At 53.7% G+C, this 23407-nt stretch overlaps 6 protein-coding genes across 6 annotated transcripts; 3 read left to right on the top strand and 3 right to left on the bottom strand.

Moving 5' to 3' along the window:
• Positions 1 to 651: 651 nt before the first annotated feature.
• CTAM01_16035 (uncharacterized protein) lies at positions 652 to 3664 on the top strand (the record flags this gene model as incomplete). The annotated part of the gene is made up of 4 exons (XM_060532028.1): positions 652 to 2434; positions 3008 to 3247; positions 3299 to 3416; positions 3532 to 3664. 4 exons carry the CDS (start codon positions 652 to 654, stop codon positions 3662 to 3664), a joined length of 2274 nt encoding a protein of 757 aa, XP_060373387.1.
• Positions 3665 to 5039: 1375 nt separating this feature from the next.
• Positions 5040 to 8311, top strand: CTAM01_16034 (piwi domain-containing protein; the record flags this gene model as incomplete). The annotated part of the gene is made up of 3 exons (XM_060532027.1): positions 5040 to 5287; positions 5349 to 5653; positions 5757 to 8311. The coding sequence occupies 3 exons, from the start codon at positions 5040 to 5042 to the stop codon at positions 8309 to 8311; spliced, it is 3108 nt and encodes a 1035-aa protein (XP_060373386.1).
• Positions 8312 to 8579: 268 nt separating this feature from the next.
• Positions 8580 to 12454, bottom strand: CTAM01_16033 (RNA-directed RNA polymerase; the record flags this gene model as incomplete). Its single annotated transcript, XM_060532026.1, has 2 exons — positions 8580 to 11491; positions 11587 to 12454. The coding sequence occupies 2 exons, from the start codon at positions 12452 to 12454 to the stop codon at positions 8580 to 8582; spliced, it is 3780 nt and encodes a 1259-aa protein (XP_060373385.1).
• A 3238-nt stretch (positions 12455 to 15692) lies between these two features.
• Positions 15693 to 16358, bottom strand: CTAM01_16032 (uncharacterized protein; the record flags this gene model as incomplete). The annotated part of the gene is made up of 1 exon (XM_060532025.1): positions 15693 to 16358. A coding segment is annotated over one exon (666 nt), but the record flags the coding sequence as incomplete, so codon positions are not given.
• Positions 16359 to 17187: 829 nt separating this feature from the next.
• CTAM01_16031 (uncharacterized protein) lies at positions 17188 to 18804 on the bottom strand (the record flags this gene model as incomplete). Its single annotated transcript, XM_060532024.1, has 4 exons — positions 17188 to 17343; positions 17418 to 17826; positions 17901 to 18160; positions 18238 to 18804. The coding sequence occupies 4 exons, from the start codon at positions 18802 to 18804 to the stop codon at positions 17188 to 17190; spliced, it is 1392 nt and encodes a 463-aa protein (XP_060373383.1).
• A 240-nt stretch (positions 18805 to 19044) lies between these two features.
• On the top strand, positions 19045 to 19527 carry CTAM01_16030 (uncharacterized protein; the record flags this gene model as incomplete). The annotated part of the gene is made up of 1 exon (XM_060532023.1): positions 19045 to 19527. The coding sequence occupies one exon, from the start codon at positions 19045 to 19047 to the stop codon at positions 19525 to 19527; it is 483 nt and encodes a 160-aa protein (XP_060373382.1).
• Positions 19528 to 23407: the final 3880 nt, after the last annotated feature.

The following is a 23407-nucleotide window of genomic DNA, read 5'->3' as shown; positions in this document are numbered from 1 at the left end:
CAGGACGATAAACCGCTTAGTACCCAAAAGTACCGGGTATCTCGACCGAAGCAAATGCCTCCACGCCCGCCTAACTAAGTGTTGGCACAAGCTCCGATGGCGCATGACCCCACAGCAAGTGTTGCAAAGATCCCAATCCAAAGAATGGTATGTTGCAAGCCGTCGAATTCACATGGTCAGTCGGGACCGGCGCACATCGTCCACAGCAGACCGTACAACATTCTGGGTGGCCTTGAACCTTTTCGTCGCTCATTTGGCGCCTTCAGAAGTAAGCCTTGTGGTTCGCTTGCTGTCCCTAGGCGTTGGCATCCCGCTGCTAGCCCGCAGTACATGGTTTGTAGCGCCTCTAGGTACTGATGACTAAGAAGAAGGTGATCTAACCCCGGAACGAAATGGCAAGGGGGTTTTCTAGCAGTGCCCCCTATCGCCGACCGTAGGCTCCCAGAATTCTGTTGTGGTGGCTTGAGCGGTTGGCTAGGATTGCGGGGGATGGGGAATGGTCGGTGGCATCGCATAAAACTTGACGGTCGCGCCTTCCGGCGACGTCACAGGCTTACTGTTCAATATTCACATCATTGCCTTCTCACTCCCGATTACAGCCCCTCTTCGGGAGATGATACATCAGACGTAGTAGTCAACTCATACTCTACGATGCTAGACCCGGATTTGCAACAAGCCTCTCCTTTGTCAATCAAGGGATGCGGCGACAACCTATACAAGACGACTGCTGCGGGACTGCTACACGAGATTGGCGTCGACGAAGCGTTGTCCCGCACGGCGAACCATTGTCAGTCCATGACCGATCGCGGCGAAGGGGAGCAGGCAAGACACATTTGGGAAGGCATGCTCATGGCGATGAAGGACTACGTCGGGGAAGGGCATCCGTCTACGCTTGAATGCAAGACCTTTCTCTATCGGATACTGGCAAAGACCTCAGACCTCAGAGCCGCCGAACGTTTGTGCGACGAGGTATTGCAGGCCAGACGACAATGTCTGAAAAACGATGCCGACATGCTACCTTGCATGCTCGAGCTCGCGGCCATCTTTGACTTGCAGGACGACTACGCACAGTCTGAACGTTTGCTATCTGAGCTCTATGGGAAAGACCTAGTCGAGGACGATCCCCTAAGGCTTACGTGTATGACTCGTCTTGCTATTATCTACAAGCAGCAATGTCGATACCAGGAGGCCGAGACGATGATGAAACAGGTAGTAGAAGTTCGAGCGAGGACATTGGAGGACGGCGACGCCGACTTGCTCCAATCCAAGAACAACCTGGCAAGCCTTTTCGTTGATCAACACCGATTCGACGAGGCGAAGGCCATCTACAGGGAGGTCATGACAGCGAGGATTCGCGCCTTGGGGTCGAACCACCGTGATGCGCTTGTCTCTACAGCCGACTTGGCGACGGTGTACCTCCGGCAAGGTCTCTGGAATCGGGCGGAGCAGCTTCTGTCATCTGTTGCAGCCATATCCAGGCGAGAGCTCGGTAGTGATGATGAAGAGACGCTGTCGATCGAGAGGCGCTGGGCGCAGGCTTTAGGGAGGCTTGGCCGACACGGGGAAGCAGAGAGAGTTGTACTCCGATTGCTGAATTCGAGGACGCAGAATGTAGGTCAAGAGCATTCGAAGACACTAATCTGCATGTGGACTCTGGCAAACACGTATTGCGGGCAAGGACGGCACACAGAAGCGGAAACACTCCTTAAACGAGTCGTGGAACTCCAAACAGAACACTTGGGCGGAGAACACTCCGATACTCTGATCAGCAGGTTTTCCCTAGCCCATGTATGCCATCTTCAAGGCCGGTTTCGAGACGCGATCACACTTGGAAAATCGGTTCTCGCAGATATGGAGCGGGCATTGGGAGACGATCATCATTACACTGTCACTTGCCGTGCCAACTTAGCCTTGGCATATGATGGTGCCCTACAGCATGGAAAAGCAGAGGAATTACTGGTGAAAGTGTTGGATGCGAGAAGAAACACGCTTGGGAAAGACCATCCCGAAACTCTGCGGTCGATGGTTAATCTTGCTTCTTCCTTTGGTCAGGCTGAGAAATATGAAGAGGCGAGGCAGCTCGCAAGCGAATTTTTCTGTCGAGCACCGAAGGTTCTGGGCGAGAAACATAGCATCGTCATTCATGGCGTGGCGGAACTTGCGGCAATTCTTGTGGAAGCTAAAGAGTTCGAGCAGGCGGAGGAGTGGCTCAAGCTGGCCTTGGACGTAAGACAGGAGACCTTGGGGCCGAACCACCCTGATACCATCATGTCCACGTACAACCTCGCCATGGCCTTCGTTGGGCAAGGCAGGGCGGAAGAAGCCGCGCCCCTGATGGACAGAGCAACCAACGGAGCTTTGCGCCGGCTCGGAGATCGACACCCAACCACACTGGTCTGTTGCTTCAATCTAGGCGTAACCCGTCGTTTACTGGGTAGGGACAACGAAGCAAAGGCTATCTGGACTCGGATCTTGCCCGACATGGAACAGATTCTGGGACCTCGACATGTTTGTGTTGTCCAGTGCAGATCCATACTATTTGGTAAATGACGAGGCATTCGGAACTAAACAACGACTATTCTCTTATGGTGCCTTTGTAGTCTTTTTATTGCAGACCGTTTTATAATTGCTCGTGTTGCCATCTGACGACCAGCGCCAGCAGTGTCGTGCCATCTTTGGCTAGCCTGTCTGTAATGTCCCAGAGACTCGTACATTCGTGGATTAGATATCCTGGCCGCCCCTTCGATTCCGAAAGAACGATTCTCATGCAGAGCTGGGCGCCTTGCCGTGGATAGCACGGATAACGCTGGTGTCGTCGATGAATATGTAGATTGGCAGGGCTTGATAGGTGAGCAAAGCACGTCTAAGACCGACTGACGCCCCTTCAACCTGAATTTTGAAGACTTTTGCTTATCCGAACCCACTAAGTCATTGCAATACGCGTTCGGAATTTTTGATAGATAACGAAGCCGTGCCTTACGGCTCGCTGTTGACGATGTCCTCGCAGTCGCTGTAGCCGCGGACAAGTATGACTGTGGCAATGCTCTCAGATTTGCGAGCGAAAGCTGGCTTCGAACCTCTGGAAAATCAGCTGGTAACCTCATGCTTCTCACTGCCGCAGCATACCTTTTCCAGAACGCACAAGATTTCAAGGAGATTACAAGAGCATTGATACTTGACTATGATGGTCCTTATCTTGCTCTTTGCTGGGAAGAAGCTGAATTTCTGATGACGTGGAGGGTGTTCTGTAAGTATCATGGCAACTGATTGGACATGCGACTGACAAGAAAACGGGCAGGTCTGCTGGAACAGCAGAGAGGATTCGCAAGACTCGAACTAGCAGATATCCTGATGGCAGGGGTGAACGATAGGACTGGGACGTGCGTTCACAAGTGCGGATGGACGAGCAAATATGCGTATGCATACCTGAAGCTGTTGGAAGAAGAGAGACTTTGGCCTACACGTCTATTTCACACCTCCATCACCAAGGCACTGGAGTCAGCAGGAAGGATGCCTGACCCAATTCCTCAGGAATCAAGCACTTCGTGTATTCACGAGCGCAAGCACGCTGCTCCAGCCTACAGGAGAGACCGCAGAGGGAGAGTTGACACACTCCTCGACAGTATCGGACTTTGTCTACGCTGCGTTCGGTCAGGCAGCATGAGTTCTAGCTGTTGCCAGTCCTCCCATGGCTATTGAGAACCGGTGTTGGAGATACGTAGTGTTTGGGTCAGAGCATGGGTCACTTTGAATCAGTATCCTTACTTAGCTCTGAGAACATTCCCCATATCGCTTGACAGCTTAGCTTGCTGCTCAGACGGATGATGATTTTGGTCTACAAATGTGTCTCATACTTCGTGTCTAGTCGTGGCCTTGGTCTGGGGTGTGAATCCCAGATATACTCCATGATAATCTTTCAAATAGCATAAGGCCTAGCGGTGCCTGGGAGGATACGTCATGATGGCTGAGAGCCTGCCGCAAGTCGCTGGTAACCTTCCTTATCTAGCCTTGAGTAAGTCCGGCGACGCCTCATTCGTTGGGGAGTGACTAGTCTCGCCCTCTCCTTATACCATTTTGACGTCGAGATGATCTACCCTCCTGCGTACACCAGTCTCTGGCCCCTCGAATAGTCCTTTTGACCCCAAATCGAGGAAGAAGCTTACCGGTAACGCTCGATCAAGGCAGGCTGTAGTCTTGCGTAATTGGTTCCGTCTAGCCCTTGCGTCCAAGCGCGTTGAAACGGACGGCGTCCGGTCTGCCAGGCCGAAAGTCACATTTCTGTCAGCCTCTGGGCTACGATCGTCGTATAGATTGAACGGCCGGTCTACATGGCGGACGTGTTTACCAGTGGTTCCCACAGAGAGCTGACAAAGGAGTCACGTCGAGACGCCACCGTTCTCCTCCTTGCGCGTTCTGTATAAACCTCGACAGCCGTGACAAAGGCCAGGGCTTGTCCATTGATCCTGGCCCTCGTCTGAACAGGTAGCTGGAGCACGAGTTTTGAACTGTAGTGGAGGTTTCGCGGGATAGCATGTCGACAGATGGCAACGGGACATAGGTTCACTAGGTAAGGGTAGTTACGGATCTCTACGCGGCAACGAAACATACTTTCACCCTAGAGAAACTACACACAGTTTGAGGTAAACCGGCTAAGGTCTTTGTTGTACCAAGTTTAATATATTTGTAGGTCACCTCAGTAGGTAGCTCCATCGTTGAGGCTAGATCGGTTTTGCGAAGAAGCACAAATCCAGAACTAAGCTTTGTCGGTACTGCTCAGTCTAATTGTGGTCGTCGCATGAAACTTGTAACAGCTCAGTCAGATCTCAGTCCCATTCCAGATGTCCTCCTCGTCGTCATCAAATCTAGCCCGAATGGTGGCGAATCAATCGCTGTCTCGCGGAGAGAGCCAGAGCCTCGCACGTAGTAAGGCGGGGTCGGGCGGGGTAAAGTGGGGAAAGTATTTCTATACGAAGCAGCGGTGCTCCTGTCTACTCTTGACAAACGAGCACAGTCTACACATAACAACCAAGTCTCTCAATATGGCGGACGCAAGACACGGAGGCCGCGGCCAGTCTCGCGGGGGTCGTGGCAGAAGCGATGGCGAGCGCGGCGGGCGCGGCGGGCGCGGCAGCTTTTCCGGAGGCCGAGGCGGTGATCGTGAACGTCGTGGCGGTAGCTTTGCTGGAGGAGGCAGCGGCGATCGTGGCCATAGAGGTGGAAGGGGCGGCCGAGGCGGCTCCGTCCCTCGTCGTGACGCTTTCGAAAGCGAGCCATGCACCTTCTACGGGTATGTTCAATGCTTCCTGTTCCTGTACTACGTGATGTTCTCGTAATTTAATACCTTGCAGGCAAGGCTCAGTGATACCTCAGCCCGACATTAAGATTACCGCCCTCGAAGACTCCCTCATCAAGAGCTACCAGTCCAAGGACCAAGTCCTCGTCAAAAAGATGGGCGTCCTCAAACTCACAGACTCTACTGTTTCTCTCATGCCTCGTCGTCCCGCATACGGCACCAAGGGAAAGCAGGTCATCGTCTGGGCCAACTACTTCCGCGTGTCCATCGAGCCCGCTGTGCTCTACCGGTACACTCTGGAGGTCCGCAGGGGCGAGAATGCCAACGCTCCTCCCGACGACCCCAAGGGCAAAGGAAAAGGTAAGGCGCAGGCTGGAGGCGGTGATGGCAGCGGCAGTCATGGACCCCTAGGCACCATCCCAGCGCGCAAGCTGAAGATCATCCTTGCAACATGCTATTGAAGAGCTTCAGCGCCTCGAGGCTGAGGCGGTCTTGGCAACCGAGTTCAAGTCCAAGCTCGTCTCCTCCAGTAAGTTGAAGCTTGCCAAGAACCCCGTGATCATCAAGTTCAGGAACGAAAACTCCACACGGGAGGAGCTTTACAACATCAAGGTCGTCGGAGAGACCGAGGCCCCGTTGGCTGCCATGGATCGGTACCTCCGGACCATGGTTGACCCAAGCGACCCTGACGAAGCGCACTTCCCTCGCTGCGAGGTCTCTGTCGATGCCCTGAATGTCGTCCTCGGCCACAGCCCAAGGATGAACAATCAGATCACCGCCGTCGGCAAGGGTCGGTTCTTTCCGTGGGGTCCCGGCTCCGCTACGTCACGACTCGGCCAACAAGGTCCCCTCACAGCCATCAGAGGATTCTTTCAGAGCGTACGCCTTGGCACCGGTAGGACCTTATTAAACGTCAATGTCACTCATGGCGTCTTCAAGACCGATGTGCGGGTCAGCGAACTTTGCAAGTGGTTCGGCCTAGACGTATTCGGTACCGGGAACATCAACACGCACAACAACGCTCGAGCAACGTTGCGTACTTTGTCCAATTTCCTCGCTAAAACCCGCGTGACTGTTCAGTTCCGCACTGCAGACGGCAAGGACGTCACTGCCAAGAGAGCGATCCACAGCCTTGCGTGCAAAAACGGACTCGCAAGTCCTCCTGTCGGCAGCCTCGTCTTTTTCTCCCAGGGCTTCGTCTATGGCGGCCCACGGGAGGTCAAGTTTCAGCTGGATCCAGCAGAGGGCCAGAAAACGGTCTTGGGCAAAAAGCCGCCGGGTGCGTATTCTGTCGAACAGTATTGGCAGTGGAAGTACGGACAGGCTCCGGATAAGAGCCTGCCTCTGGTCAATCTCGGCACGGCTGACAAGCCCATGTTCTTCCCGGCGGAGCGGTGCCTCATTGCTGCGGGCCAGGCGGTTCGGTCCAAGCTCACTGGGGACGAGACTGCGGTGATGCTTGACTTTGCCTGCCGCTCTCCCTTTGCCAACGCCATCTCGCTCGAGCGCGACAGCGCGGCGGCGCTAGGTCTTGATGAGTCGATACTTGGGGAGTTTGGCATCACGGTTGACAAGAGGCTATTGACCGTAGCTGCCCGCGAACTGCCCGCCCCAATGGTCACCTATGCCAGCGCTAAGAACCTGCAAAGTCGCGGCGGCTCTTGGAATATGACTGGCGTAAAGTTTGCGAAGACAGGCCCCAGAATCACCAACTGGAACTGGGTGCGCATCGCCGAAGGTGACAACCCAAGCATACCTATCGACGAGGTTGCACGGTCCGTTCAGCAATTCGTGGAATTCCTCAACGCCAGTGGGGTCGCCGTTGAGACTCGAGCCCCGAATACCGCCCATCAGATTACCGTCGGCCGCAGCACCGCCGCCGAGGATATCAAGAGAGCTTTCGCGGCTATAGAGAGCTACACGACGAAGGCGAAGGGTAGCATTAAGGGCTTCTTCCTGCTTGTGATCCTGCCTAGGCATGACGCCACACTCTACGGCGCTGTCAAATCTCTCGCCGACGTCCAGTTTGGTTTTCACACCGTGTGCTCCGTGGAAAAGACGTTCATCAAGAATAACCTCCAGACTTTCGCCAACATTGGTCTCAAGTGGAACCTCAAGAATGGAGGCACCAACCATATAGTCAAGGATACAATCGATATTCTCACCTCAAATCAGACCATGATTGTTGGCTACGATGTCACTCATCCGACGAACATGTCCAACGACAAAAGTTCAGCGCCCAGTCTGGTCGGCATGGTTGCCAGTGTTGACAAAGACTTGGGACAATGGCCGGCCGTTGCGTGGGAGCAGCCTTCTCGTCAAGAGATGCTCGGAGAGGAGCTTACAGAGAAATTCAAGTCTCGCCTCTTGCTATGGCGTCAGCGCAACCTAAGCAGACTCCCTCAGTTCATCATCATCTATCGCGACGGCGTCTCGGAAGGCCAATTCGCCCAGGTCCTCACAACCGAGCTGCCCATGATCCGCAAGGCGTGTGACCAGCTCTACCCGCCCAAGCAGCGTCCGAAACTCTCCATCATCGTATCCGTCAAACGTCATCAAACGCGTTTCTACCCCACGTCTGACCAGAACATGGACCAGAAGTCGCGCAATATCAAGAACGGCACAGTCGTCGACCGCGGTGTCACCCAGGCTCGTTACTGGGATTTCTTCTTGACTGCCCACACGGCTCTCAAGGGGACCGCCCGCCCTGCCCACTATACTGTGCTAATGGATGAAATCTTCAGGGAGAAGTACGGTGTGGGTAACTCAGCTGCGGACCAGTTAGAGAAGCTCACGCATAACCTCTGCTACCTTTCCGGCCGTGCCACCAAGGCGGTCAGTATTTGCCCACCGGCCTACTACGCAGACATCGTGTGTGAACGGGCTCGCGTTCATCGTCCGGCTCTTTTTGACGTTTCGGACGTGGCATCGACGACCACAAGCGCGTCCCAGCCCGTTGAACCTTCGAACAACGTTCAGGTGCATTCGAACTTGCGAGACACGATGTATTATATCTGATAGGTTTGCGGCGAGTGAAGCCTGGCGTGGAGGACGTTGGGCAAGGCTTTGTTGGTAACGTCTCGGTCTTTGCTTGACAGCAGTGGGCCCTGACGGGTCAAGGACATGAATTATTATTTTTGAAATGCAAATTACCACTGTTCAGAGGTGCAAATTGTCCGCTATGATAGCCACATGATCATCTAAGCACTGCATGTAAGCCACCTCGTAGGTAGCGTATTGTCATCTGGCACATTGCTATCGGTGAAAGCCCGCTGTATCACAACCATCATTCGTCGTCTGCGGTATCATCGCGGAATTCAACCCCAGAGTACTGCATGCCCTCCTTCATTCTGGAGACGGCCTGACTGATGAATTTACTGTCAGGTTTTAGGGCCGCGTACATACTCGGTAACACGGTGACAGGAGTTTTGTCACGCGAGGCCATTGACTTGATGAATTGCAGCTGAATGCCAGCCATACGCCACAGCAGTTTTGGTTTGTGCCGATACCAGCGCTTGAACGAGGCACTGGCTCGAATCAAAGCCCACATTGAGAGCCCCTCGGGTGCATGTGATGGCTTCAGGTATGCCACCAACCAAGGGTCGAGTTCTCGGTCGGCCCTGGGTTCGATGGCGCACCACTCTTTGAAGACGTCCACCATGAGACTCGGACGCTCGTTTTCGTCTTTGACTGAGGCCATACTAGTGGTCCACTTTGTTTTGATTGCCTCTAAGTCCTCATTCAAATTTCTCAAGACATTCTTGAGCACCAAGAACGTTGATGCTAGCCTTTCAACTTCGTTGTATGGCTCTCCCAGATCAGCGTCCCAATACTCTGCGTTGGGGACCACCTCGGTGCTTGACGGCAGGGTTACCAACTCGCGGCTAGGACTAGGACTCAAGCTCGTGTCTCGGTTGAGCTTGCGCAGTTCTTCTTCGATATTGGGTTTTGCGACCGAAAACTTCAGGTGATCGATGATGTGGACAGGGTCGCCTCCGCCCATCCAGGTTTCGTGTTCGTAAGCTGGTTGGATCATTTTCTGGATTGCACATCCGTTCAGGACCTGTCTTTCAAATGATCGCCAGTCCCTTTCTGTGAACTCGAACCCTTGCTTCGACTGATCGACCAGGCTCCCAAGAAGTGCGCTCAATAAGAGAGCCTGCTTATTGTCTACATCGTTCAAGTTGTAGCAGAGTTGTTCCTTGAACTTAGTAGCGATTCCCAAAAAGCTCGGTTGCATGTTGAAGACAATACCACGAGTGATCATTGCCAAAGCTGCTAGAGGCTTGTCAATTCCTCGAGTGAGGTCTCCGTACGACGTTTCATCCTTCCTGAGGTACTTCGAAATGTCTGGTTTGGCCGGTATAGCGGCATTCTCAAAATTAGACACGATAGCTGGTTCCCAACATACCCAAGCCCTGTCTCCATCATAGTCGCCGCCTGAAAGCTTGTCGGCAAGCGCAATGTCTCCTTTTGCCGAGAATACGACGACGTCTTTCAATGCGCGCAACTCCGGCTTGAAAACGGCTTTGACCTTCTGTATATCGCTAGCGATGTGCGCCGGAGATCGTGCGACAAGAACATCGCATTCATGCAGCATGGAGTCCGAGAAGCTTTCGGTTCGAAACGTAGATGAGAAGCATATATGCACCTCGTTCTCTTCGAGGATGTCCCAGAAGTCGACCACCATGTACAAATACGCTGAGCTTGGGATCTTGATGTTCATCTTCTTTAGCAGATTTTTACATCTCGCGCGCCGAAGCTCCCGTAGCATGTCTTGCATGAATTTCTGTTTGGTTGGTTCGAAGCCGCCGTCGATCAAATAAGTTAGCTGTTCTTCTTTGGATTCGGGGAGCCCGGCCAGGAACGGCACGCTGTTTTGCGTCATACGTTCCTTCCTAGCGGCGAAATTTTCATTCACCCATTGCCGAAATTGTAGCGGATGCTTGAGGGCATCTTTCTGGACTTTGAATTCGTCGCTGAGCTGGTGGAGGAGATTGTCTCCCACAACTTTCCTCATGGCCTGCTTGTCTATGGCACGATCTTCCAGAATGGGGAGAAACTGAATGTTGAGGCTGGCGGATCGAGGCTCTGCAGCAACATTCTTAATCTCCAGGGTCCGATACTCCTGTTGGATGAAGTCGCAGTCCCACTTTCTTTGTGAGGGCCAGGTCTCTATCCAAATATCGCTTCCAGTGTCTTCGACGTCGACGATCCACACGCCTTTGGCAGAGCCCAGACGACCCTGTATCGTACAAGGAATGTCGCTCAACCCAAGAACGTCCCTGACCTTACGGGCAAGAGATAGCGACATGCGGCCAATGCCATCATTCATCACTTTCTTGGTTGGTGATTCGATATTTTTCTGTTGGTGTCGTATCTGATACTGATCCAGACAAGCTACTGCGGTCGTTTTGGTGAGACCCAGTTGTATGCGGGCAAACAGCTTACGGTAAGGTTGGTGACCGTTGCGATCCAACTGCAAGAGCCAGTCGAGCATCTCCCCAACCTCCAGTTTGGGTCGCGACTCTCTGAAGATGTGCACGGGCCGGTGGTCGGGAGAAGGACCGTCGTCGAAGTTGATTCCGTCTTCAGCAAAATAGCTCAGCCTTTTTTGCAGAATGCTTCTCGGACGTGGATCCAAAAACACGTTCGTCTGAAGAATCTTGCGCCCTGCGTCCCTTGCGTAAAAAGCTCGCCACTGTCTGCCGGCTAGGTGATGCACTTGAAAAGAAAGCCAGCCGATCACCTCTCGAGATACATCGGGCTCTCTGATCGGAGTCGTCCATGAGCTCGGTGACGGGACCACTATTTCAAGGAATCGATCAGATCCAAATTTGCGGTGCAGACGGCATCCTTGATCCAATATGGCCGGCTCCAATTTCAGGGAGAATATTGGGCCAGATCTAGCGTTCTTTGTTTGAACGAGAGAGGCCGCGAAAGAGACATGCTGCCCATTTGACGACTCAAAGCCGCTTAGACCTGTTGTCCAAGCGTCAAGTGTTGGCCTTTCGGGGAAACACTTCCCATTGAATGGATGTTGCTCTCGAAGGACGCGGTATAGAGTGTCGTAGTCTCTCCACGTTTCATCGTAAGACAGGATAATCTCATCAAGATCAACATCACAGTGGAGCGCAATACGGGTGATCTCCCATGCAATAGCGAAAGGAGCTTGTATAAGCCAATGTGGGAATTTTGCTGGGTGTAGTCAGCGCGAGAGCTGAGAAGAACATGCCTAGCTGCCGAAGTCACACCACGCTGTAGATAGGGGGCTAGGGGACTAGGGGACTCACGCCAGGTCGCATCGAGCCGGCACTGAAGATTGGCTGGCTCTGTAGGCATCGAGACACAACAGATTGGCTCATATAGGTTTGGGTCATCAATGCCTGAAATCTCCGTGTAGACAGTCGAGAGAACAGGAGAGCCCTCGCCAGGGGTTGGATGGGCGTGTAACCACGTCGATACGTTGACAATAGACCCTGGGAAGGAATTATTTGGAACATCTTGAGGAGCCGTTGGATTCCGCAAATTCACTTGCTCGGGGATTGTCTCCTGGGTCCCAGCGGGGAGCGCCTTTGCAGTAGAATCTGCTAGTGGGTGCTCTGAGCTTGTATTCCTGACGACGCTGCCTACTGATCTAGCACCGCCTTCATTCGGACTGTCTACCTCTGCGGGCGTTTCTCTTTTAGGCTGAAAAACTTCAACATGTGTGCCTGCTGTCGCCATGCTTTGCTCATGGACCGTGATGGTGTGGGCTGCCTTTTTCAGGACATCGAGGAGTACCATCTGGAGTTCCAACATCTCGCCTGGGGAGCCGGCCTTGGGCTTTTGTGTCGTTGCGAGACTCGGATCGCGGCAATCATAGGGGCGAATCCATTTCTCGCTGGCTGCGAGGGCCTCCCAACCGAATGAGTGCAAGACTTTGTCCAGTAAGAACGATTGCTCAGAGGAGAGATACGTCAGGAGACGCACAATCTCGTCGCTCCGGGCGAATGCTGCATTCTGTTTCGGTCGCCTGGGGGCAGAGGCAGAACCTTGACTGGCGTCGGGGATCTGGATAGCAAGATGATAATCGCGGTTCAGCTCATTGACGGTAGCGATGACCTGCTTGTTCAACAAGTTCTTTGATGCGGACAGCCATGAACTGATCAGCGGAGCCATAGCGGAGGGATGAAGTATTCGAAGCGGAGGATTGTACAGAAGGAAGTGAGGATGGAGCCGGATTTGTAGTGCCGATTTGCCAGAAGAGCCCTGCCACATCAAGATGTGGAGATGAAGCGCTGAGCGAGCGTCTCATGCCTCTTCCCCCCGCGACCAGCTGGCTGTCGACCCCGGCTAGGCTCGTCTCCACATCCCGTGATTGCGTGCATGTATCACAGGTGTAGGTACACAGTACAAACAGTCGCATTTTCCTCTAACGCGTACGACTCGTCCGCCGAGCACAATGAGCTGGCTCATACCGGCGCGAGCGCATTTCAGTAGACGCGAGGTGCCCGAATCACATCTATGCACATTTCGCCCCATGGCATTGTCAGCGTACCAGGTCGTCATGCAGCGCACTTGCTATTGCGAAGCCTTGGCACAGAGCGGGGCGAGGGCGCTTATCTGCACTCAGTAAGTTGGCTGTGGCATTGAACCTCGAGCTCAGCCAGACCTTACGCTGTTTAACCTGGGATTGGGTACCTGGGCTGATCGCTTCGCACCTCCGCAAGGTCTCCCCCATTCATTGTATAGCGCTTTTCCAGGCCGCCATGTAATATGGAGTAGTAAAGGCGGCGACGGGATCACCCGATTGACTAGCGGCGGGTCGTTTGCGGCCTCCTCGCGACGGCCCGCGTGACGGGTCGTTAGTATCCCTTATCCATGCGGAGAACACACCGACTGGTACTCCGTACTATTACGGGGCTTGGTATGTGCTGAGCAGCTGCCATGGGAGGTTTGTGGTTAGCGTGGCGCTCTTGCGTGTGAAAGAATGGATAAGTACTCATCGCTGAGGCCAAGTCACTACCGCCCGGCCCTTTCTACGGTGCACTCGGTCACACGCAGATTGGCACTGCCCACTCCTGCACCTACCCCGCCTGGTCCAGATATGCGATCTTCCAGCCAGCTAAGTCCGTTGAACACAAAACGTGTCGCCAGCCTCCTGCGCATTCAGAGTCGTATGATGAGAATAATGTTATCAAATGCTTCCTGGGGCAGCACAGTCTACATGATTTAATTATGTAATTGGCAATGGAACACGGAGGCGCTTATGATAGGCGGGTACATACTGACTGCTCACCCAGTATTCTATGGGTCATCGTACGGAAGAAGCACTTCCTTGTGAGGAAAAGGCATGAGCAGGATGTCTCTGTCAAGCTATAACAACCCTTTGCGTCCTCCTCCAGGGTCTTCAGCACTTACCATGGAAACCATCGTTCCTCTAGTATTGAGGTCAAGAAGCGAATGTGCTTGCGGAGGGTAAAGAGGCTTTCCAACCCGCACATGATATGTGGGACGTTTGTCTGCAGCTTACGAATCAATGGTGTGCCAGCCACTTGAATGGTCAGAGTCCGTGTTTCGAGACAATACTCGCTGGATGGCTTAACATTCCAGGGGGCAGTGGCCAAGACTTGTACGAGTCGTTTTGTCACTGTCTGGTGTCGATATTGGGGTTTTCCGGAATATCTCCTGCCACACGCGCGTAGAATACAAACAATCACAACACTACCTGTTCATACTAGTGCTCTTCTCTGGTGTCTTTAGCTATGATGCCAACATAACGACTACGTATGTCTATTTGCCATCCTTGATATCTCTAAGTGCCAACAGAGACTGTGAACGGAATATTGGAAGCGTCCCGTGTCACCGACAATAGTGGTCGATCAAGCCATTTAGGATAAGAGCTCAACACTCGGAGGAAATGTCAGCCGACGCCGGATCTCCATCGCGATGCCTGGGTCCCGGGCCATCTTTTTCAACCTCTCCCTCTCAAGCCGATAGAATTCCCTCAAGACAAGGCGCGATTGTGCGACAAGACAATACGCCGCACAACATAGCATAGTATGGTCATCTATTCCTAATCTTTGTTTCCGAGAAGGCTTTGTCACTGGGCTTTACGGAGTCATGCAGGAGGCCGTCGGAATTAGACAAGCCTCACAGGTGAGCAGCTTTTCGGACCAACCTGGCGCAGGGCCACGCACAGCAACGTGGCACTGTATAAGCGCAGCGGTTGGTTCACTGCATTGAAGTGCATTCACCAACCGCAAGCCTACTGCATGAAGTTCACATGTGGCAGCAGGAACGAATATGCCTCATGAAAGGTACCCGTCAGCTAGTGCTGCCGCTAGCAGCACATTTGCACGAGCTTTCCCATCGAAGGTTGAGTAGAGACTACTGCACAATGGGGCCCCGAACTCGCGTTCGCGAATCACGCTCGGCTGTTTGATGCAATGGAGACCAGAGTGTTCATCTACTAAGCCATACTCTAGCATGAGGAGAAAACTCACGCCACCACCAAGCATTAAGGACGCTGCCGCCGCGACCTCTGCGTCCTGCGTTCGCCATATTGAAACAAATGGTCGTTATGTATGGATTGTCATCGTCTGTCAAGGAGCAGGCTGGAGCACCGCTGCATCTTATGAAAACACTTTCCCCGCTCTACTCCGCCTGGCACCGCTTATCTCCTATGCTGGGCTTCGGCTCCCTCAGTGAAATAGTGCTTGGAGCGGAAAGATAGGCTAGACGGGGCACAAACCGAGGCCGTTGGTGGGAGGGCACACAGGCCCGCAACCGCGGCGAGCCAAGTTTGCACCTACAGAGCGACGGGTCTTCAATGGGTGCTTCCCGTCCCGGAACTCATCGGCCGGTCACTCAGGAGCGGAGCCTGTCGATGTCTGCGATCCCTCACCGTACGGGTCGGTTGTCCAGCAAAGCCAGGAACAGCGCGCACCTGCTCACTTAGAGTCGCTGGGGGTCCCCTTGAGTGCGATTGTAGGGCGCAAGGGTTCATCGCCGGAAGCGCAAAATTACTGCTCTTGCCGCCTTGACTTTCGTCGGAGATCTGTTGACAACCGACAGACCCGGAAGATCAGCGACACAATCCTTTGGAGCACGGAAATGTAACGTTCTCGAGTGTTCTTCCTTGCCACAAGCGTAAAAGGCTTCGGATAGCACTTGCTCGGGTGCACACTACGTAGCCAGCAGAGTGATTTCCTGCTAGACGTTCTTGCCGTTGCCTTGCATCGACTGATGATATTGTACGCCGCGTGACAGAGCGCTGCAATCTTGGCCTCGTCATCAGCAGGGCTAACGATATCGTTGTCAAGCTACGACAGGCCCGCCGAGAGAAGAAGAGGGCGATACGAGCGCTTTACTGGCCGCAGAGTCAGAAGCTGACGGTCTACCCGCTCCCATCCCGTCAGCTCCAGCCAGGTTCGAAATTCCGTGTATGCCGCTGCTGTGTTGTTGGAAGACCACTCCTGGGCGGCAGAGTAACTTCTTCCCCTTGGGCACGGCTGATCCGCTGACGGAACGCCTCTTCGCGCGCCAGGGCGTCGCGTAAGTGACGCAGCTCTTCATCGCGTCCAAAAGGCCTGACTTCCGTCGTGGCAGCATCGGCCCGTGAATCAGTCCAGTATTGCGACCGGGGCGGGTTACGAACCCAGGCTTGTAAGGATACCGGCATGTGCGACGAGGCGATTAAAGCGTGACTGCTTGCCCACCTTCCGGTCGTCGCCCGAAAGTGCTCTCTACTGAGATGCCGCTCGATTATCGGCTTACTGATGGTGCGGAACGGGCAGAAATCGCAGAGAAATCCATCGTGACACCGACACCGGTTATCGATGAGAACGCCGTCGGGTCGTGGGTCAACAGAAGTAGGCTCCTTGAGGCGCAGATCTGAGCGTCGTGGTGTATAAATCACCTGTCTGCGCCTCTCTGCCGGTATCTGACGTCGCGAGCTAGGTGCTCGGTCACAACGCTCGAGGTCGGCGATGAAGCAATACGGCAGTCGTCCCGAGAACAGACTAAAAGCTGCGCGGAGTCGATAACCGATGGCTGGACACTCGTTGGAATGTCTCCCTCCATCTCTTCAAATCAGCCGGTTAATACGCGGTGAATAGAACGTGTCACTGTCTTGCGTAGCCAGTGCAGAGCTTAGAAGGGATTCAAAGCCTAAATTGTCGCGTACCAGACGACGTGTCATTTGGGTCAAGACCTGATTTAGCGAAAAGAACCGATCTCCAAGGAAGTCACATGGCTAGGTACAGAAAGCAGATCAAGAACAGATTCATAGCCGCGCAGGCATCGCAGCACTGCCGGGGTGACCCACCGAGATCCGTGCCACGCAAATCAGGTCGTGATTCGGGACTTCATTGGTACAGTATACAGTCGTAGGTCTATTCACTATAGTTGTCGCGATGCATCTCGTCAAAAATAACTCGTTTCCGGAACGCCTTAACAGCGGCACCGTTGCGCTGCGAGCTTTCTTGCAACAGAGCTTGCTGTCGCCAGAGGCAGCATACGCGCTACCCGACTTGTTTATGCATCCGCTGTGCCGAAATTTGATCAATCGATACGGCGAATCCGGTGTTTTCAGTTAGACGTCCTAGATACCGATCTTGCTAATATGCTGCGCATTCGTAAAAGGCTTCCTAACGCACTTAATGCGTTCTGCCGTCTCTTTATCCTGCATTACGCAACATTGCGAGAGGCTATCACTCAGACGGCTACACTGAGGTAGTTGGAGATTGTCGAGAAGCTTATGGCTCCATGTCACTCATGACCGAGAGGCCGATGTAAAGGCTCACGCATGACGTGCCCCAAGTCCCCGACCTCTTCGTGTGATGGACCTGGATTTTAGTGTAGTAATTTCAAGATAGACCTCTTTCCAAACCATCACCCAGCATCGTCAGTCACCGCCCACTCGCTGGAACGCCAAGGATGGTCGATGAAAACCAGGGCCAATATACCGTCTCCGTCCACCAGGCAAGGTATTGGATTACCCGGACGACCTGGTAAACTCCTTCGTGATTCGTTGTCGAGCCTACGTTCTTCTTGGACCACAACAGCTACATCATGAATCAGTAACGAGAACGAGAGGCAGGACACAGGGGGTGCCAGGGAGCACCAGGTTGCATCTTACGGTACTAGCTCCCTCTCGCGTGGAGGCTACAAAATGCCAGTCCTCTCCTTGAATGATAAGACCCGGGAGGAAGGCCAAGCCTTGTAAGGTGGCCCCTTGGATTTGTGCAAGGCGTTCCAGATAAGTCCATTGCGCAGCATGCCATGTCCCGATTTGCAGATGCGCGTCATCCTGGCTGGAACCGCGCTGCTTAGACTCGATGCTTACTGAAATGGTCTTGTTGCGAAAGAGAAAGTGGGACGTGTGGTTGATGGACGAGTAGCCTGACATGTGTCGCATGCGATCAATGGCTTCAGTGACGACAGGCTTGTGTTCTACATCCGTTGACTCGGGGTCAACAAAGACGCAAAAGTCGACCATGCGAGGCGGCGTGCCTTCGATGAGCTTGTGGTGGATTGCAGCTGTTGTTCTGTTGTGGATGGGAAGAAAATGTCAGCCAGTCGGCTCTCATTTCGAGGTGGAGATACAACAAGTAGCACTTACGAAGGCGCAAAATTGATCAGGCCATCTCTAGCAGGGGCGAGAGGACGCCGCAAAGACAAGGCCAGTACACGGAAGTGCACTTCACGATCCCAGCTCGCCTCGTCGAACTTTTCCGCAATCCCGTACTGGGAAGTTTGGACAATAGCATCCACCTCCGCGAACGAAGGTATAGGTCCATATCGTTTGATGTATAAATCGCTCGCATCGTAAACGGCCTCGTCATCGAGATCGATCTCGGGATTGGACATTCGAATTGACTCCTGTGCAATGGATCTGTCAGGACAATCGCTGCAGTAACGCCGGAGGACGAAAGGGACGAAGGACGTCAACTTCATACCACATCACTATTAGGGATGACCCCTCTACTTTTTGCAATCCTGGAGATAATGCTGAGCGATTCTCGCAGGCTCCGCGCGCCAGGCCTGGTGTCAATGTTCTCGAGCGTTCTAATTGAATCTAGCGCATAGACCTTGATCGGGTTTTTGCTAATTTCAGCTATGCTGAATTGTTTCGTCGGCGACTTGGAGCGGCTAGGTCGCGATGATGAGGCCATGGAGTATGCACCGCTGCCCACGCTTAGAGACACACTGCTACCATCGCACGAGACCGAATCGCCTGGTCGCACGGCACGAGGGGTTTCGGTGTTGTCGTCGGGATTGAATTGGTAACCACCAGCGGGTATGAGACGCTGGCGCTTTTGCGGCGTAAGAGGCCCTCCTCCGCTTCGGTCGGTCATGATCGTTGTATGCACTTGTTCGTCGTCGGAGCCTGGAGGGGTGAGGGCATAACTGTTGCGTCGCTTTCGCTTGCGGGCTGTAGTTGTCGGAGACTCGTCGGAGATTATTTCGTGATCTCTGGGTAGATCCAGAACCCAGGCCTGGATATTGTCGTGAAGAGTGCACATTGAGATGTACGTCTACCGGTGTGTTTTCCGTAAGTGGGTGTCAACGCAAGGATGCTGTGGTCGTGATGGGGTGGTTGATGATGCAGCGTTCTCTAATAGCTGCCCGCCCTGGACCTCAGTTGGGTGTGCGTACTTCATCACCTCTGGCAGCGTTGTCTTGGTTGCTACAGCGATGCTACGCCACATTTGATTGGAGGAACAGCCCTAGTGCTTCATGGATTCGTGCACCACCCACCACAAATGCAGCCGCTGGTGCGGAGTACACGCGCTGACGTAACGCACCGGGGACGTCGTAGGAAGATCCAGGATTTAGTACCTACTTTAGTGCTTGGAGGATTCTTCGACGCCGTCGAGCTAAGCGCCGTTCAAGCGTTCCGAAACGCGCTACGTGGCACGACCCACCGCGTGGCAACTCTAGGCACGTTCCGACGCGATGGACCTCGAGCCGTCCATCACCGTTGCGAGGGAGGTGGTACAGCGAGCGATGAGAACCTGCTACCACGAAGGGTGCGAAGATCATCCGCGAAAGCTCGACTGAACCATACGCACCAAGAGATTACCGAAGATGCGATCGAGCGAGCGACCGAGACTGCTGGCAGTGGCCGGCGGGTGACGAATACTCGAGCCGCAATACTGGCCAAGGAACGCGCGAAGCCAATTGAGGATGACGATAAAGGGCTGCTTGTGACAATGGGCAAACAGATCAAAGAGCTATGTACATAAGTGTTGGGTCTCAGTATGTATCCTGTCGACAAAAGATCCACATATGTCTGTGCACAGAATAATTCGCATCCGCAAAGACGGAGACCAAACCCGCTTTTGACTGTAGCCTTTTCTGGGATTAAGTCCTGCAAGACCCGTCTCCCTCTCATGTGGATAAGCTCAGTTTGACAGCGAAAAGTAAGCCAAAACAGCTCACGAAGCACGTTAACAGCTGAAGCAACGTGTGGACTCGTCCCACACACCCCGTTACGCCCAGTGTGGTATGTACACCACGCCATTCCTTTCTGGCTCCTAGGGTTGCTGCGATCGTTCGCACATTGTACTAAAAAGTAGTAGGGTCAGAACAGAATCGGAAAGTTCTCAACAGCTTCTGGGAATCACGATGGAATTGGAAACTGACAAACCGTTAGTAAGTCATTTCTGGCGCTCTCACCTAAACTCTCATAGCGGCTGTTCTTTCTGTCCGGAGTGGGTACACCGTCATCTGCCATCCCATGTCGAACCGTGCCTATGTACTCACCTCTGACAAAAGATACTGACTGCAAGGTCTGGTCAAGCCGACTACGCCTTTTGCTGCCCCTGTTGTTTGTCCATGTGCCTTGTAAGCGCCAAGATTGACTAGATAGTGCTCAATCAGACATTCAAGAGTTGGAAAAGCAGCCACGAAACTCGCAAACTTCTGTACCATGTCGCAATCTGGCCAAAGGGTTAGAGCGACGTAGTCCCTTGACCACCGCCATAGCAGATGTGCGGGATATCTCCGGCAGGAGTATCTCGGGTCAGCACAGGCGCAAATGGTGTTTCTTACTCAGCCGCAGAGACTCCAGACCTGACCTCCTGGGTCTGTATGTACAATTTCGTCAGGGGAAGATGACAGCGGATAGCAAGAACGCGACAGCTGTCATCTTGCCGCGAGCCCAGCACTGCGCGTTCGAGACTGGTAGGTGGGACTCGATCTGGTTGTCGCCGCTTGGTGGCTGTGGCAATCAGAAGACCGAAGTACGGGTCTCCTCCAGAGTGTCAACGCCCTGCCGACGGAACATACGGAGTACGTCTGGGTGGGCTGCCGATTCGCAATCGAGGACGCATCCTACTGTGGTTATATGTAAGTTCAACTCATGGCCATATATTTGCGGGCAGCGGCCCACTGGCCTGGCGATCTGGACAACTCGACTGGCCGAAGCCCAGCTACGAGCGTCGAAGTACCGTTGCTGCGATATTCGAAGTGTTGCGCCACAGATACCTGACAGGGGGTTTTACTTTGGCCTGATACCGCAGTAAACGGGTGGTATACAACCACCTCGACTGGCTCGAAGCAAGGACGGCGGCTGCGTCTAGGACACAAATGATCTGCAGTCAATCAACCGTCTGGTGCCCAAGCGCAGCCTAATGAGCTGGCACGAGCTTGACTGTATGCAGCGACCGTGTGTGCTGGGCAAATGCACCGTCATAATGCCTACGTTGCGGTACCTGGGCACAGGGTAGCCGAAGTATCGTACACTCAAGTTCAGGGGACGGTAGGCACATACCAGGTCGTGCGCCTTGCGCCATCCAATCCCTACACTGTTTGCCAGCAGAAACGGGTACGTGGCGGCGTGTTAGCGGCACGTCTGGCGGCTACGCTTCGTCGAATTCATGCTTGCAGGCACGTGGCAGGGTAGTTACCGATCTTTTCACTCCCTGCCGCAACGCGTCGGTCAGGATTATCGCCCTTTACAAGAACGCCTCGTTTGCTACTCTAGGTGGTGCGGGCTCGTCCTAGCGGCCGTGAGATCGTGGCTCCCGAGGGAACCCTGGGCAAATTGGCGTGCTCAGAAGGCATAACGCAACGGCGTCTGGCACGTCTAGCACGCGGTTCGCCTACCATACCGCGATCGGGTCTGCTAGGTAAGGCTTCATTTGGGCATAAACGTCGCCACACCACCTAGCAAGGTATGAGAGCAAGACGCAAAGCCGTTCGTGGGGGCATCGTACGGATTCCAGGTCATTCCCCATCCCCGACATGCCCCTCCCCTCCGGCATCAAACTTGTCGATGGAGTATGTTCGATCAAGGCTGGGAAGAAGTCGGGACGCCAGACTTCAGAGCACAGGGGACGAAACGTTGAAGCCTGACCAAGTCACGGGTTTAGCCCTGCAGACGCTGTCGCCAACAAACATCCCTCTCGTCCCGCTGTCCTCTTTTGGGTCAGACTGGCGCCGAAAAAGTGATCCACAATACCTCCTACCAAAACCTCAAGACTAGCCACTCAAACAGCAGCCCAAATAGACCGATACTAGTAAGATATTATGTGGAGTGCATTGAAGGCTGTTGAGTTCGGCTTCTTCCAATTGACCAATCGTTGCCAACGCCGCTGACAGATTGAACATGGTTCTGAGCGTAAAAAAATTCTCTCGACCAGCAACACTCGTCATTGCAGCCGACGCTTCCCTAAGTACCGAAATAGCTTCGGCATGGTCGTTGCTGAACGACTTATTGAAATGCGAAGTGACGGCGTGGAAGGTCTTTTCGGCGCCCAAGCTTTTGACCAGCTTTTTAAACGGATCGACGGAGGATGCTGGTTCCATGCCTGTTTGGTTTGCTGGGGTGAATAACGGGATAGATGTGGTGTTGTCGAGGAACTCGGCGCGGCCCTGGGGTGTTTGATAGGACATTGAGATGGAGGAGGATGGTGTACCTCTGTTCATAAAGGCGACGCAGGACAATCCCCCCACCCCGCATCTCAAAGAACACACCTGTACGGTTCTAGTCGGCCCGTAATCAGGAACGGAGCAAAGAATCGAATCTTGGCACCAACTGGGCGATTGACGAGCATGTGTGTGGGTCGTGTCAGCGCTACGCCGGGCGAATCGCGGCCTGAGAAGCAGCACAGCTCTCACCATCTCTTCAGCCGGAACACCAGACGTCGTCCAAAGCGGTCCCGACCCTATCGAAGTCGGCTGCACGCTGTCACCTAGATCTCACCCAACATCCATGATACTGATTGTTCGACGCATTCCGCAGGGATCAGTGCCGGGATGGGCTTCCAGTGGCCTGTACCAACAAAGAATGGATATGTACACAGTAGTGGTTCCATAAAGAGTAATTTGCGTTTCTTGCCGCGCGTAAGTGACTTGAGCGTAATGTTGGAGGCCCTCAGTGGGGGGTACGGTCGCAACAGACCTGACTGAGGGGTATCTGTCGGGCAGGGTCGTCATACTGTGCGAACCGACTTTTGTCTCGTCGTGTTGCTAGCAGGCACTCCGATGTGAACACGCGCCAAGAATGCAAGCAGGGTTCCTCGAGGAGCGAGAAGTACGGAGTACTTTTATGAGCACTGCTTGCAACAACTCAAGGCTTGTGGGTGAGGTATCTGTAGTTGATCGGAAATTAGACGTTCTAGACTGATTCTTCCCCCTGTTGAAGCTCTCTCCGTATGGGTTCTAATTCAATGCAAAAACTCACGGCAGTGATCCGAATACTATAGAAGTGCGTGCCTATTGTCCAGTTAACCTCACATGTGGAGATACCGAAGCTTGCTTTTAAGCTTGACGGATGGTGGTGGAAGCTTATCAGAATGTGGGAGGCGTGAACGAAGGGTCCGATCCCCGCGTCGAACAGCGGGTGAACGACGCTGGGTGGAGCCAACAGCAGCACGGCATCGTCAAACACAAACGATCAGTAACACATCACTCTCAAAACTGGCACCACTAGAGCTCCTCTGCTATTTGCTTTGGTGACACGACCGCCCCCCCCCCCCCTGCAGCGCTGTGACATGTCTCATTCCCCAACCTCGATGGCGATGCTGAGGAGACGTCGCTGGGATTGGCAGTTCGCGCTCTGGGACGCGTCGTGACCCCATGTTGTACAGCCACCTCGACTGCTCGAGGCCGGGATGGCGT

Source organism: Colletotrichum tamarilloi, assembly GCF_030869305.1.
Source record: "Colletotrichum tamarilloi strain Tom-12 chromosome Unknown Scaffold_192.1, whole genome shotgun sequence".
NCBI classification, from domain to species: domain Eukaryota; kingdom Fungi; phylum Ascomycota; class Sordariomycetes; order Glomerellales; family Glomerellaceae; genus Colletotrichum; species Colletotrichum tamarilloi.
Note: the sequence above shows the minus strand (reverse complement) of the source record. Positions and strands in the feature narration are given on the sequence as shown.